Source organism: Sciurus carolinensis, chromosome 6 (assembly GCF_902686445.1).
Source record: "Sciurus carolinensis chromosome 6, mSciCar1.2, whole genome shotgun sequence".
NCBI classification, from domain to species: Eukaryota; Metazoa; Chordata; class Mammalia; order Rodentia; family Sciuridae; genus Sciurus; species Sciurus carolinensis.
In genome coordinates, this window is record NC_062218.1 from 75,724,482 (window position 1) to 75,740,263 (window position 15,782).

The 15,782-nt window shown below is 35.7% G+C and overlaps 1 protein-coding gene across 1 annotated transcript in view; it reads left to right on the forward strand.

The window, feature by feature from the left end:
* Positions 1-15,782, forward strand: part of Adgrv1 (adhesion G protein-coupled receptor V1) — a 583,921-nt gene that overhangs the window by 251,174 nt on the left and 316,965 nt on the right. The window contains exons 74-77 of the mRNA XM_047556631.1: positions 448-1,553; positions 6,634-6,751; positions 7,562-7,733; positions 10,853-11,095. Coding sequence (XP_047412587.1) covers positions 448-1,553; positions 6,634-6,751; positions 7,562-7,733; positions 10,853-11,095 — 1,639 coding nt within the window. The remainder of the gene's footprint in view (positions 1-447; positions 1,554-6,633; positions 6,752-7,561; positions 7,734-10,852; positions 11,096-15,782) is intronic.

Genomic DNA, 15,782 nt, shown 5'->3' on the forward strand with positions numbered 1-15,782 from the left:
TGCATAAGAGAATAGTCCCATTACTGATAACTGGAGGAGATAAGAATTTTGTTTCTAGTACTAGTAAAATATTCCTATGTGGTAGACAAGAACCCTATTTGATGTCTAGAGCATCATAGAGGTTTTGGTTCTCTTTTATTTATCTTAAGAGAGTCTGATGCTTCAGATCCCTTCTTAGTGGCTCCAGGATGATGGAGAAACAAAGCAGAGACCTAAGAGCTCTTCATTTAGCCAAGACTGCTTAGGTCCTGTCTCTACCACTGTGGCTCCTGCTTATTCATTTCTTGTGCTCTTACTTATTAATAAGTAAGTACGGTATGCAATCAGTGAGGCCATGTCATTTATAAGGTACTTCCCTCATGAGCAGCAACATAAACATACAAAAGAAGACTCTCTAGAGTGTGGTAGTCCTATTTTAATCAATTCTCATGGTTTAATTTTTTCCAGATCAGGTTTCACCATTGCTGAAATTGAACCTATGGGAGTCTTCCAGTTTTCCCCAAGTTCAAGAAATATCACAATTTCAGAAGATACACAGATGGTCAGATTACATGTGCAAAGACTGTTTGGATTTCACAGCAATCTTATTAAAGTTTCCTATGAGACAACTGGGGGAAGTGCAAAGCCACTGGAAGACTTTGAGCCTACAGAGAATGGGGAAATGTTTTTTCAAAAATTCCAAACTGAAGTGGACTTTGAAATAACCATTATGAATGACCAGCTTCATGAGATGGAAGAGATGTTTTATGTTAATCTTACTTCAGTAGAAATTTGGGGATTGCAAAAGTTTGATGCTAATTGGAGACCACGCCTGAATCTAGATTTCAGTATTGCAGTGGTCACAATCTTGGATGATGATGACCTGCCAGGCATGGATGTTTCTGTCCCCACAACAACTGTGGCTGTAGCAGTTGATTCCACTCTCATTCCTATCGAAACTGACTGGACCACACATCCTGGCACAAGCAAGTTAACAGCCATTCCTCAGACCACTGAGATAGCTGCCATTATTACTGAGGCAACTGGTATGTCTACCACCCCTGAGGACCTTGTCACCCTTCATGGTTCATTTACCATGCCTGAGAAGCCTGACATGACCACTGTAACTGCCAGTATTTCCATTCGTGGAACATTTAGTCTTGGACCTCCCATTGTTTATGTTGAAGAGGAGATGAAGAATGGCACGTTCAATACAGTGGAAATTCTTATCCAAAGAACTGGTGGGTTTGAAGGCAACGTCAGCATAACAGTTAAAACTTTTGGTGAGAGATGTGCTCAGAAGCAACCAGATGGGTTGCCCTTTCGGGATATCTATGAAACCTCCAATCGAACATGGGCAGTTGAAGAAGAAGACTTTGAAGAACAAAGTCTTGTCCTTATGTTTCTGGATGGAGAAAAAGAACATAAAGTATCTGTTCCAATTTTGGATGATGATGAGCCTGAAGGGCAGGAAATCTTCTTTGTGTTCCTCACAGACCCTCAAGGGGGAGCACAGATTGTGAAGGGAAAGGATGCCACTGGATTTGCAGCTTTTGCCATGATTATTATTGCAGGTATCTTTGAAGTGATGGGGGTAATACATGTACTTTTTTGGCCCAGAAGTTGTATAAAGATCAATCTATCTTAAATTTAGCTTAAGAGGGTGAATTACTTGAATAACTACGGTTAATTTTTTATTGTTTTTTTTTAAATTATACATGACAGTATAAACCATTTTTGATGAAATTATATATGCATGGACTATGTCTTAATTCTAATTGGGATCCCAGTCTTGTGGATGTACACGATGTTGAGATTCAGCATTGTATTCACATTTGTACAAAGTTATATCACATGCATTGCACTATCTTTCCCATTCCTATCCTCCCTCCCTTCCCTTGCATCCCCTTTGTCTAACACTCTGAACTTCTATTCTCCCCCACTGCTTTATTGTGGTTAGCTTCCACATATCAGAGAGAACATTCACCCTTTGTTTTTTGGGGAGATTGGCTTATTTCACTTAGCATGAGTCTCCAGATCCATCCATTTACCAGCAAATGTCATAAACACACTTTTATTTATGACTCAGTAATACTCCATTGTGTCTGTACACCACGGTTTCTTTATCCATTCATCTGATGAAGGGCACCTAGGTTGGTTCCATAGCTTAGCTATTGTGAATTGTGCAGCTTTAAACATTGATGTGGCTGCATCACTATCATATGCTGATTTTGATTTATACTGAGGAGTGGAATAACTGGGTCAAACAGTGGTTCTGTCCTAGTGTTTTGAGGATTCTCCATGATGCTTTTCATAGTGGTTGCACTAATTTATAATTTATATGTAGAAGCTAACCCACAATAAAGCGGTGGGGGAGAATAGAAGTTCAGAGTGTTAGATCTTTCCATCATACCAACAATGTATGAGTGAACCTTTTCCCCTGCATCCTTACCAACAATTATTGTTACTTGTATTCTTGATAATTGCAGTTCTGGTTGGAGTGAGATGAAATCTCAGTGTTCTCTCTTCACACTTTGGATTATTTCCTTTGTGTGAAGAAGCTTTTTAGTTTGATGCCATCCCATTTATTGATTTTTAATTTTACATCTTGCACTTTAGGAGTCTTGTTAATTTTACTTCTTGCACTTTAGGAGTGTTGTTGACAAAGTTAATTCCTAAGCAGACATGTTGGAGTGTTGGGCCTACATTTTCTTCTAGTAGGTGTAGGGTTTCTGGTCTAATACCTAGGTCTTTGCTCCATTTTGAGTTGAATTTAGTGTAGGGTGAGAGATAGGGGTTAAATTTCATTCTACTACATATGGATTTTCAGTTTTTCCAGCACTATTTGTTGAAGAGACTATCTTGTTTCCAATGTATGTTTTTGGTGCCTTTGTCTAGTATGAGATAACTGTATTTATATGGGTTTGTCTATGTTTTATATTCTATTCCATAGGTCTTTATGCCTGTTATGATGGCAATATCATGGTGTTTTTGGTACTATAGCTCTATAGCATAATTTAAGGTCTGGTATTGAGATGCCTCTTGCTTTTCTTTAATCTCACTAAGGATTGCTTTGGCTATTCTGGGAGTCTTGTTTTTCCAAATGAATTTTATGACTGCTTTTTCTATTTCTATGAATAACCTCATTGGAATTTTAATAGGAATTGCATTAAACCTATTCAGCACTTTTGGTAGCATGGCCATTTTGACAATATTAATTCTGCCTATCCGAGAACATGGGAGATCTTTCCATCTTCTTAGGTCTTCTTCAAATTTCTTTCTTTAGTGTTCTATAATTTTCATTGTAGAGGTTTTTCATCTCTTTTTTTTAATCGATTCCCAAGTTTTTTTTTTTTTAACGTTATCATGAATGGAGTAGTTTTCCTAATTTTTCTTTCAGCTGATTATATAGTATATAGGAACGCAATTAATTTGTGTTAATGAAAATTTGTTAATTTTGAATCCTGCTACTTTGCTGAATTCATTTATGAGTTCTGGAAGTTTTCTGGTGGAGTTTTTTCAATCTTCTAAGTGTTGGATCACGTCATTGGCATTAATTTTTTTTTTTTTTTTGCCTAATTGCTCTGGAAAGAGTTTCAAGGATTAGGTTGAATAGGAGTGGTAGAAGAGGGCATCCCTGTCTTGTTCCAGTTTACAGAAGAAATGCTTTCAGGTTTTCTCCATTTATAATTATGTTGGCCTTGGGTTTGTCAGATATAACTTTTGCAATGTTTAGGTATGTTCCTTCTATTTCTAGTATATCTGTATTTTATCAAATGCTTTTTCTGCATCTATTAAGATAATCATGTGATTCTTGTCTTTAAGTCTATTGATGTGATGAATTACGTTTATTGATTTCTATATATTGAATCAACCTTGCATCGCTGGGATGAACCCCATTTGATCATGGTGCATATCTTTTTAATATGTTTTTGTGTGCAATTTGCCAGTGTTTTATTGAGAATTTTTGCATCTATATCTTCAAGTGGCAGGCTACAACTTAATGGATTGCATATGTTATGTAAATCAGAGCCAGTTACACAGTCTATAAATCTAAACTTTCACAACATAAAGAAAATGTTTAAGTCCATGTTCTTCCTCTAGAAAAACAAACAATCAAACACAGGATTGCTTATCCCATTTTAAAACCGTATTCTAGATTTACCAACCACTTTCATAGTCTGTCCTAAAGTTGAAGATCTTGTCAAGGAATTCTTTGTGTCTTTTTTGAAACAAATTTAAACTCTTTTTTATTCTCCTTTTTGACCTAATGTGGTTCATGTAGCCATTTTACTAGTATGTGTGTTTGTAGGTATGTAAATGCATATATACATATATATATATATGTATGTTTTTAAATTGCTTAAAATGTTTTTTTGAGTTCCCAATGCATTTTAAACTTTTCATTTCTTTTTTTAGTTTTACATTATAGTAAAATGTATTTTGACATTATTATACCAACATGGAATATATCTTGTTCTAATAAGACCCTGGTACCTCTCTCTCCCATTCCCTCCCCCTGCCCTGCTCCCTTCCCTTTATTGATCTTTCTGCCATTTACCCATAATTGTTTTTTTTTTTAATTAATTTCTTGTGGATGTATATGATGGTGAGATTCACTGTGGTGTATTCATATATGTACATAGGAAAATTATTTCAGATTTATTCCACTGTCTTTAGTTTTCCCCTCCCCCTCCCTTTCCTTCATCCTAATGCATTTTACATAATCTTTTGGTGATCATTTGCAATTTACCTTTGAAATCATTCCATATTTCTTTAAGTGGAATAGATCAGTTTGTTGATATCTTACACTAATTGGAGTAGCAACAAGGCTATCTCATGTTTCTTTTTTATAAATTTTTTATTATAATTTGGCAATTTATATATATATTTCTAGGGTACAAAGTGATTTTGTCACTTACGAATACAATGTGGAATAATTAATTCCAGCTAGTTGGCATGTGCATCATATCAAATACTTCAGTTTTTTTGTGGTGAGCATTATATTAAGAACATTATAAATTTGAATTCAATTCTACAAGTGGTTTACATTGGCTTAATGCCATCTACATATTCATACTAAAATTAATTGACCAGTCAACATCCTCCTCATTGACATAGAAATTTTGTTGTTTGACATAGATATTTTATTACAGTTATATGATCAGGCTGATAGTCCAAATATTTATCAATTAGTTTGGCACAGGCCAGACTAGTCAAAATGGTCTCTGGAGACTCCTTTCTATTTTAAGCAGCACCTATCATATACTGGATTATGAGGAGATGCTGTTTTGTGAATAGGGAGGAGGCAGAGAGCTCTTTGGAGACTAAGGGTAGTGGTAATGTAGCAAGGGGAAAGGAAGTGCTTCCCTGTTTATCAGGCAGCATGGCACACCAATGCCTACCAATGCTCCAAGTCTAATGCATGAGGCAAACAGATGAACACAATGAGAAAAACTTGCCACACAGTTGGCAACTGTGAGGTCTGTAACATTTTCTTTATATAAGGTATACACTGAATCACACAAATATTTGGGAAATTGCTGTCTCACCATACCTACTTCTTACTGTCATATTATGTAGTATATCACCAGTCACATCCTGATGCCAAGCCAAGGAGTGACTGTAGTGATCAGTTGGTAAGAATGGGGACTGGCTGAGGCCACACACACCAAGGCCACACACCAAGGCACCATTGTAGCCCATCATGTGCTTGTTCATAAGAGGTGGACTCCACATTTGCTTACATTTCAGACCTGGAAAATAGAGCAGGGGCTGTTGACTACGAGCTCTCCTCAATCAACACAGCTAAGTGGTTTCTGTTTCCTTAACTTAACCGAGGCTTTAACTTCAGAAGTTCTGTCTCCTGGGAACTTTGAAAGTGAGATTTACAAGTGATGGATATAAGCAGTTTTTGAAGGTGACTACTTTAGGGTCATTGCTTCTGGGATTACTTTGCAAAACAGGACCACTGGGAAATAGAAAGTTGCTAAAAATATACACTGGTATTTCTTTAGTCCTGGAAGCTCCAGTCATGTGCCGGACAGGATTTGAAGTGATTAGTGTAGTATGGAGTCTGGTTTTGTTCCAAAAGATATGTTTATATCTTTTTAGTTTGAAGGTTCCTGTAATCTTAAATGTTGCTCAGAGATGCTCAGAATTTCTTAGTAGTTCAGTTTTGTTCTGGGGTACATAACTGAAGGTGTAACACGAACTATGTTTTGGTCAGCCCAGTTTTAGGAAGGTAGAGCAGTTAAATGGAGCTCATTCATTCAACAAATATTTATTAAATGCTTACCACATGCCAAGCCCTCCTCTTGGTGCTGGGAAGACAGCAGTAAGTAAAACAGCTGCTGCTGGTTAGAACTTACATTTTGTGGGGATACACAGACTTTAAAATGTCAAGTACTATCAAATGGAAAGGAAGGTCTCCTCAGAGAGATGAGTATGTGTGTGTTAGGTGGGAAGTAGGATTTTGTGTTTTTCTTCTGTTCTCAAACTGTTACCTACCTTGATGTTTTATTTCTAGTGAAGAGCTCCCATCCCTCATTAGTGGGATTTTTCACTTATGTTCTCTGAGCTGGCAAAATTCCTGAGGCATTAAAGATCTTATAAATTCTTAAATGTATTACAGCCCTCCACTTTGCTTTTCAGGAAGTGATCTCCATAATGGAATCATAGGATTCAGTGAGGAGTCCCAGCATGGACTTGAACTGGGGGAAGGAGCTGATATGAGAAGACTGCATCTTGTTGTCACAAGGCAGCCAAACAGGTGTTCATATGTGTGTGTGTGTGTGTGTGTGTGTGTGTGTGTATGCGTGTGTTCATACACTGTTTAATTGGGATTCACACCATAGTGGAGACAGGATGAAACATTGATAGTAGGCTGCATGGAATAGGCTGTGTCAGTGTGGAGACACTGTAGTTCTTTGATCCTGGGATTTAACACATTTATTTCATGATCATAATGTAGGACTGCCTCAAATGTTTCGTACTTCAGAAAGTACTTCACAGATGTCAGATTATGTAGGTCATTACTTCATCATGTTTACTATTCTCTGAGTACTCCACATACCATTAGACTTGGAGGGACACTTGGAGAACCAACATTTTCTTTGCATTTAATAACATATAGTAACATCTTTGAATTCTCATCCATAAATGTATTTGGTATGTACACATACACATACATTTTCCTTTTTGCACCTAAATGTTCTGTGAAATTGTAGGTTATCTTTTGCCCTTTATTGTAATAAGAACCATTTTTAGCAGTAGTGTTGTTCCACAGAGAAATTCTTGTTAAAAGATAAGTGAGAAGTATGTACTTAAGTCAGGGGTTCTCTTTAATTTTTGTTTTCACATTTCTATTACATTATAGGCAGAAAAATACTATTTGCTTTCATTTTCCTGATATAGAATAGTTCCATAAATGCTTATTCATTCACTAAATAGAGTGTAGTTGAAGAATACTGTGTAGACCTTGAGCTTTAACCTTTCTGTCATGGGGAGAACTCGTTTTCAGCATTATCAGTGATGATGAACTGGATGCCACACTCTGTCCATGGGTTCGCTTTGTTCACAGGGCCTTTGAAGATGTCCAGGTCTTTTGGCGAGTTACACTTAATAAAACAGCCACTGTTCTCCAGAAAGAAGGGGTGAACCTGATGGATGAACTTCTCTCTGTGTCAGGGACCACAACCTGTACAGCTGGTCAAACACAATGCTTTATCAGCCTCGAACTCAAGCCAGGGAAGGTAAGAAATGATGAAGCACAATGTGGTCAACTTTTTTTTTTTTTTTTAATATTTTTAGTTGTAGATGAACACAGTACCTTTATTTATTTATTTTTATGTGGTGCTGAGGATGGAACCCAGTGTCTCACATGTTGATCAAGTGCTCTACCACTGAACTACAGCCCCAGCTCCCACAATGTGGTCAACTTCTAGTGTTTCTTTAGAAGTAATCATTTAAAAATCATTTTATGGAAACTCAAGCATATTGTTTATGTGGAGATTCTTTGTGTCTTACCTAGTTATAATGTCAAAATTCTTTGACTGGGGGACTGGGGTTGTAGCTCAGTGGTAGACTACTTGCCTAGCATGTATGAGGCACTGGGTTCAATTCTCAGCACCATATAAAACTGAATAAAGGTATTTGTGTCACCCTACAACTAAAAACATTAAATAAAAATTAAAAAATGTTTTACTGGACCACAGATTTTAGACTGAAAATTTACTACATTTTGAATTTTTGTAAATAAGCTCGTCAGTGTTTTTCTGTCAATTTTTTTTTTTTTTTGTCCTCTGGCCTAGCTACTCATTGTGTAAACAATTTTTGAATCATTTTCCACAAGATTAGTATCTCTGATTCCTCTAACTGTTGAGAATTCATCCTTTGATTTCAACTCACTTTGCCCTTTGCCTTGATGATTTATTGTATGGCTCTATATTACAATGTATGAAAGAACAATTAACTTAGGAAGCATGCTCTTAACCCATGGAATCTGCTTAAAATAAGCAGAATGTTTAAACAGTTCTCAGAATTAAAAAAATTTTTTAGTAAGATACTACATCCTTATTACATTGGTTTTCTGCTTCTGGGCAGTTCCGACCCCAGCAAAGTTAATTTTTATACTAGTCTGGACAAAAGATCACCCTGGAGTATGTCTGACTTAACTAGGAAAGAAATCTGCTAGCAGTTACACATGGAATTCATTCTCGTGAGCTCTCCAATCATGTCTAGGAGTCTCGAGAGGTCCAGGTATGGTCTGTGAGTCTTGTTTTCCCAGTAGACTCAAGGAATATTGTTTGAATAGAATATTTCTTTTTTGACAGGAAGATACCTTTTGCCTCTGGTCTAATTATGTGAAGGCACCATCTGTACACTGCTCAATTTTAGATAGTTCTTTACTTAGATTATAATATATTCTTTTTGACTGCAAGTGGTTGTACGTAATGTTCTAATCATCATCACAATGAAAAGGAATATTTTACTGGAAAATAAAGGCAAGACACTTTATGTAATATGCTGAAATCTTCAGTTGAAAGGAACCATTGTGAATTCAAACTTGTTTGGTCATTAGGGAATAATAGCTCTTGAACATGGTTATACATACTTTCCTAGTGCTTCATTTTATGGTATTTGCTAAATTTGGCTTCTCAAAAGTGGAACGAGTACAGTTATTTCTGTATTTCAATATTTACTGACAGTTGATCAGAAAGAGTGAAGAATGATATGTGCCATAAGAAAGCTAAACACATTTCTTCAAGTAGCAAAATGAAATTAATGGTATTTATTGTGTGACTAAGATGTGACTTATTCTTGAATAGCATGAAGGATTTGTGGTATTATTTCACAACATAATGATTATCAAATGATCACAAAATGATCACAGTGGCACACACCTGTAATTGCAGTGGCTCAGGAGGCTGAGACAGGAGGACCAGAAGTTCAAGGCCAGACTCAGCAACTCAGCAAAGCCCTAAGCAACTTCACAAGACCTGTCTCAAAATAAAATTTAAAATGCTGGGGATGTGGATCAGTGATAAAGCACCCTCGGGTTCAATCCCCAGTACAATAATTTTCACAAATAATAAATAAGGTCCATGCTGATAGATAAAAATGATACCAAATTAGACAATTACCTGAGTAGTTAAAACCACATTGGTTTAGCTTTTTGGAGTCATGCCAGAAAGCTAATAATACTTCTAAGGCTTTTAGATTATATGTAAGAGTGAATAAATAGTAAAGATAGGTGACTGACAAATTCAGGCTTTAGAAAATAAATTATTTGAGACTGTTGAGAAAGTACAAAGGTAGAACATGAGCAAGGTACAGCCAGTAAATATATTTAGACTAACTTGGTATTGAGTTTTGTGAAATTTTGAAATCCATATGGAATTATAGAATTTACTATTATCAATATTTTGACATATGCATTTGAAGCTCATTAAAAAGAAGAGATATCAAAGTAAAATCTCACAAAGTTGAAACCCTTTTGTCCCCCACCCCCAGTGTAATTCAACACCAAACCCTGTCTTGGTCTCTTTCTGGCACCTTCAACTGAGGCAACTGCCATCCTGAGTTTGACTTTGTTATTTTTTTTGTTTTAATTCTTTGTATAAATATCCATTAACAACATATATTTGAACAAAAATATATTGGAACTTTATCCTTTAATATTTATTTATGCATCTGCATATACATGTATCATTTTAAAACTTAATATTTTCACTCAGCATGTTTTGAGATCCATCTATGTTGCAAAATACTGAACTAGATCATTTCTTTCATTCTTTATATCTCTAATATTATGTTGTATAAATATATTTTATTCATCCTTTTGCTCATTTACTAATCAAGCTATCTCTGGATACTGGTTTTCTGGTAAGAAGCTCACCTAAAGTAAATGTATTTTTTCCAACTTTATGCCCTTTAATTTTATTTTTAATTATAATTATTTGCATGTATCAATTGCACAAAATAATGGATTTCTTTGTAAAATTTTCACACATGCATATAACTTGCTTTGATGGCATCCACTTTCCTTATTACCTTCTCTTTTTGTTTTTTTTTTTGGTGGTGCTGGGGATTGAACCCAGGGCCTTGTGCATGTGAGGCAAGCACTCTACCAACTGAACTATATTCCTAGCCCTCCTTATTACCTTCTCTTAACCCTCAAAAGTAAATGTGTTTTTAAAGAAAGATCAAAAATCTAATTTCTATGATAATCTAACTTAAGAATTTTATTTTCAATTATACATTCATTTCCATTATGATCTATATGTATTACAACATTTCTTGATGTTAGAACTACCCAATAATATAAACAAATTAGCAGTGGTTATATATATTTTTCTCTTGTCATTGTCAGATACCTCAAGTTGAAATGTATTTTTTTGTGGAACTATATGAAGTAACTGCTGGAGCAGCAATAAATAACAGTGCCAGATTTGCACAGATTAAAGTCTTCCTAAGTGATGAACCTCGAAGCCTTGTGTATTTTTCTGTGGGTTCTCGACTGGCAGTGGCTCAGAAGAAGTCCACGTTAGTCAGTTTGCAGGTGGAAAGAGATTCTGGGACAGGACTGACGATGTCCATTAACTTTAGTACTCAGGTAAGCATGCAGCATGTAGTCACACATGTTAAGGGTGTCTTCTTTAACTGTAACAAGTGTAGTAATGAAACAGACAATAATTGATATATTATTTTCTGAGGTTACATTCATAATTTACATTTTATTTATAACACTAAGCTTTGTTCTTGCAACAGGTCAGTTTTTCTCTCATCAGTGGCAGGTTTAAAACCTGTTTTAAAATGATAAACATATTTTTCTTTGCTTTTGACAGAGTTAATTACACAATCCAAAGTCTCTGGCATAAATCTGTTCTATTAAATCTCGTGAGAGTTAATTTTTTTTTTTTCAGAATGTAGCTATGTAAAATCAGAAAGAAAAAGTAAGGGTCTTGCTATTTCTTATTTCTGAACTAGTTGAAAATTTCCTTCTTCAGAACCTCAACCACTGGTTGTAATTTGGGTTTCTTCAAATATTTGAATTCATGAGGTCTCACTGCCATGTTTTCACATCCATCCTACCAGGTGGTGTCAGGTAAAAGGCAGGGAGCAAATGGGTATCAAGAGGCTCACAAAAGCAATGCTACATAACACCAAGTGACCAGATCCAGTTGGTGCAAACAATGCCATATACCTTTTGAGCATTACTTTTTACTTTAACAGCAAAACTCTTATATAGTTAAGATAAAAATATGTATCTTGTTTATTTGAAGCATGATTGTGGGATTAGAATTGGTCCCTCAACCCTCTCTTTTTTCCCCCTCTTGACTCCTGTAGCCTCAGGAAAACCATAGTTGAAAACTATCATTCTGGACAGTGCTGTTATTTATGCCATATAAGGATCCAAAACTCAGTGCCTCTGGACCTCAAGATTACAAAGTTTTATTAGAATTTTTGTGTAATATGTGCTATTAGGTGATACAACTCTTCTGTGTTCAAACAACTGTTCTGTGCATAAAATAGAACATGTGTATGACCAGTGAGCTGCACTCAAGCTTGGGAGGCACTGCCTAGTGCTGTAGGTAGTAAGCTGTCCTGCAAGCTCATTGACAGAGAAACTTATCTTTGACACAGACCAAAACTCAGCTTGCAAAAAGACAACATTCTGATATCGCTAGTAAGTGGATGATGACACATAATGGGGGGTGCGAGGGGTTAGTGTTAGGGTTAGAGTTAGGGTTAGGGAGGGGGGCAAGAATGGAGGAAGGAAGGACTGTATAGAGGGAAAAGAGGGGTGAGAGGGGTGGGGGGAAGGGAAAAATAACAGAATGAATCAAACAACATTACCCTATGTAAATTTGTGATTACACAAATGGTATGCTTTTACGCCATGTACAAACAGAGAAACAACATGCATCCCATTTGTTTACAATAAAAAAAAAGACAACATTCTGTTAACACGAGACCCTAGAAATAAACTCTATTCTACCTACCTTGAGGTGATATAAACACAGACAGAAGTATTTTGATTTATAGTGGGAGGATCTTAGTATTTTTGTGTATTTAAGATAGGAAGAAAAATGAGAGGGGGAAAAAAAAGCATATGCTTCATTCTTGCTTTTCTCCATGACATATATATCACTGTATGCTCACTACTTGGGAAAGTGGGGGAGTCAGGGGTGGAGATGAAGAGCAACTGATAAAGAGATTTGGGGTGCTTTAAACCAGTTGATACTGGTGATACAGATGATAGGAGAATTGAAGTTGCCAAATGAAGAATCTGAATGCCAACATCTCTATCATATTTCTTTACACTTTTTCTAGATTTGTCATAAGTGGCTTTTGGCAAAACACATGTTGTCACTAACATGTAGCCCATAAAGGACATTTATGGGATAATATATATCATGAATTTCTAGGTTTTCCTACTATTATGATTAGCTTTGTGTGTTCATTCGGCTGGCCCTGAAGATGCTAATATATTTTATTAAACTCTACTCTTGTGTTTCTACGAGGGTATTTTTGGATAAGATTTATATTTAAATCAGTAGACAGAGTGAAAAAGATTGCCCTCCTAATGTGAATGAACCTTGTCCTATCACATGAAGGCCTGCACAGAACAAAAAGGCTCCATCGAGTAAAGAGTAATTCTTCCTGCCTAATAATCTTTGAATTGGAACACAGTTTTTCTTCCTGTCACAGTCATATTGAAACATTGGCTTTTCCTGAGTCTCAAGTCTGTTGAACTCTGGCTTGTGACTACACATTGGCTTTCTTGGCTCTCAGACCTTCAGACTTGCGCTATAACTAAACCATCAACTTTCACTGTTCTCCAGATTTTCATATCACCCTGAAGATCTTGGGATTCCTTCATCACCATAACTGCACAAGTATTTCTTATAATTCTCTCTCAACATATATCTATAGAAACACCCCCTATTAATTCTGACAAATGTAAATACTACCTTGCAATTATAAACTTAGTAAAGAGTATTCATGTCATGCCATACTAATGCCATTTCAACAAACACAAATGAAAGCGAAAAATGGAAACTGAAAAGTTTTCTCGGAATGGAGGGAGGATGGAGTCAATGTAACTTTCCTGATAAGTACAACTAAAGACCATCAACATTACTTATAAATAACATCAGAAGACTCTGAAAGCTGGAGAGGAGAAAGTGGAGGAGCTACAGAGCTAGGAACCCAAGTGGTAAAACAGTTGTGGGTTCCCAGGATTTTCTTTTTGCCTTGAATCCCAGACTTTGAGCTAATGATAATGGTATACAGAAATACTAATGGAAGGAGATTTTTAAAGCCCCCACAAAAGTCTTCTGTCTCTAGTCAAAGGAACAGAAAAAAATGCCGCCTAGCAAGACAGAAACTTTTAGGAAAAAGTGTTTTGTACTCCAGACAAACACCCCAGATAAAAACTATTTCCACATCTACCCACATCACAAAGAATGGATGGGGAGTCAAGATTTCTACCTTCCCAGAGGCCTCAGGCTCACTGTTGGCATAGTATTTGAGAGACCTAGTGGAAAGTCAGTTCTTTTGCCATTGCTTAGTAGAAGTAAAATGGGACCCAGTTCCTACATGTTGTTGAGCAGTACCCTGGGGAGGCAATAGTAAGGTACTCATGCCCTTTTCAGCCAGGGCAATATCAGTTGAGGACTAGTTTGTAGTCAAACTCCCACCTTCACTTAGCTGTAATGATGAATCTCCTTTTGTCTCTCAAGTATCAACAGAGAACAAGTGGGAAAATTAGGCTTCTGCTTTTACATATCAGTAATAAAGTGCATCTTCCCACCCTCTGCCAGAACAATGTTAAAAGAAACCAACTAAAACAGAAGGTTTAAATAATATTCAGAGTCCTATAAAATAATATGCAAAATGTCCATGTTTCATTTATCAATCATTTTTCATATCAAGATCAGGAAAGACCTAAATTGGAATGAAAAACAAAAGGATTAACAGATGCCTTAATAAGATGACAGAAATAGAAGTATGTGACATTATAATGGAACCATCATAAAAAGGCTTCAGTTAAGCTAACCCCCATTAAGGGAGGGCAAAGAGAAGAATGGAAATTCAGTAGAATAGTGAAAGGGGAATGAAGGGAAGGGAAGAAGGATAGGAAAAGGAAAGACAGAGGAGTTAATTTGGTATAGTTTTCCTATGTACATGTACAGATATATCAGAATGAATCTCGCTATTATGTACATCCACAAGAATGGGGTCCTAATTAGAGTAAGATATAATCCATGCTTGTATAACTTTACCAAAATGGATTCTACTGTCATGGGTGACTAAAAGAAACTAATAAAAATGCTTCAATTAGCAGATGTAAACATTATTGAAATAAATGAGAAAAGTAAAACATTTCAATAAAGAAGTAAGAAGTCTTAGCAAATAAATATAAGACAAAGAAGAGCAAATAGAAATTTTAACAGTGAAAAATACAATAAATGAAACTGAATAGATAGGCTCAGTAACAGAAAGAAGGGGACAAAGGAAAGAATCAATGATCTTGAAGATATAATAATAGAAATTAATTTAAACAGCAAAAACAAAACAGATTGGCAAAAATAAAAAGAACTTTGGGGATCATTGCAATAGTAATGAAAGATCTAACATTGTGTCATTAGAGTCCTGAAAGAAATCAGGAATGAAAAATACTTGAAAGAATAATGAATGAAAAATTTCCAAAAGATTTTAATATGTAGATTCAAGAAGAAACTGAGAAAACTCCAAGCAAGAAATATTAAACATCTGAAAATTACATAGAGAAATATTGAGAGAGGAAAAACATATGAATATCTATACGACAAAAACAATTTGAACAGCAGCAGATTTCTTGCTGGGAATTATGGGACCCAGGAAAAAGTGGTACAACATTTTTCAAGTGCTGAGGTAAAAGAACCATCAGCCCTGAATTCTATATTAAGGGAAAATATCCTTCACAGATAAAGGAGAATGTAAGGCATTATCAAAGGAAAGAAAAAACAGTAATTGGTTTCCTACAGACCTATTCTGAAAGAATAGCTAAGCTAAAGTTTTCTAAATGGAAAGGGAATTATAAAAAAGAAATAACCTGAGAACACCAGGTAGGAAGACATAGTAAGCAAAAATAGAAAAAAAAAAAAAGTGAAGAGACATTGTACGAGAGAAGATGTATACATGATTAATAAGCACATAAAAAGATATTCAAAATCATTAGCTCTTGTCAAAATGCCTATTGAAACCATAATGATGTATACCTGTCTGAAGAGCAAAAATTAAATCAGCAGTTG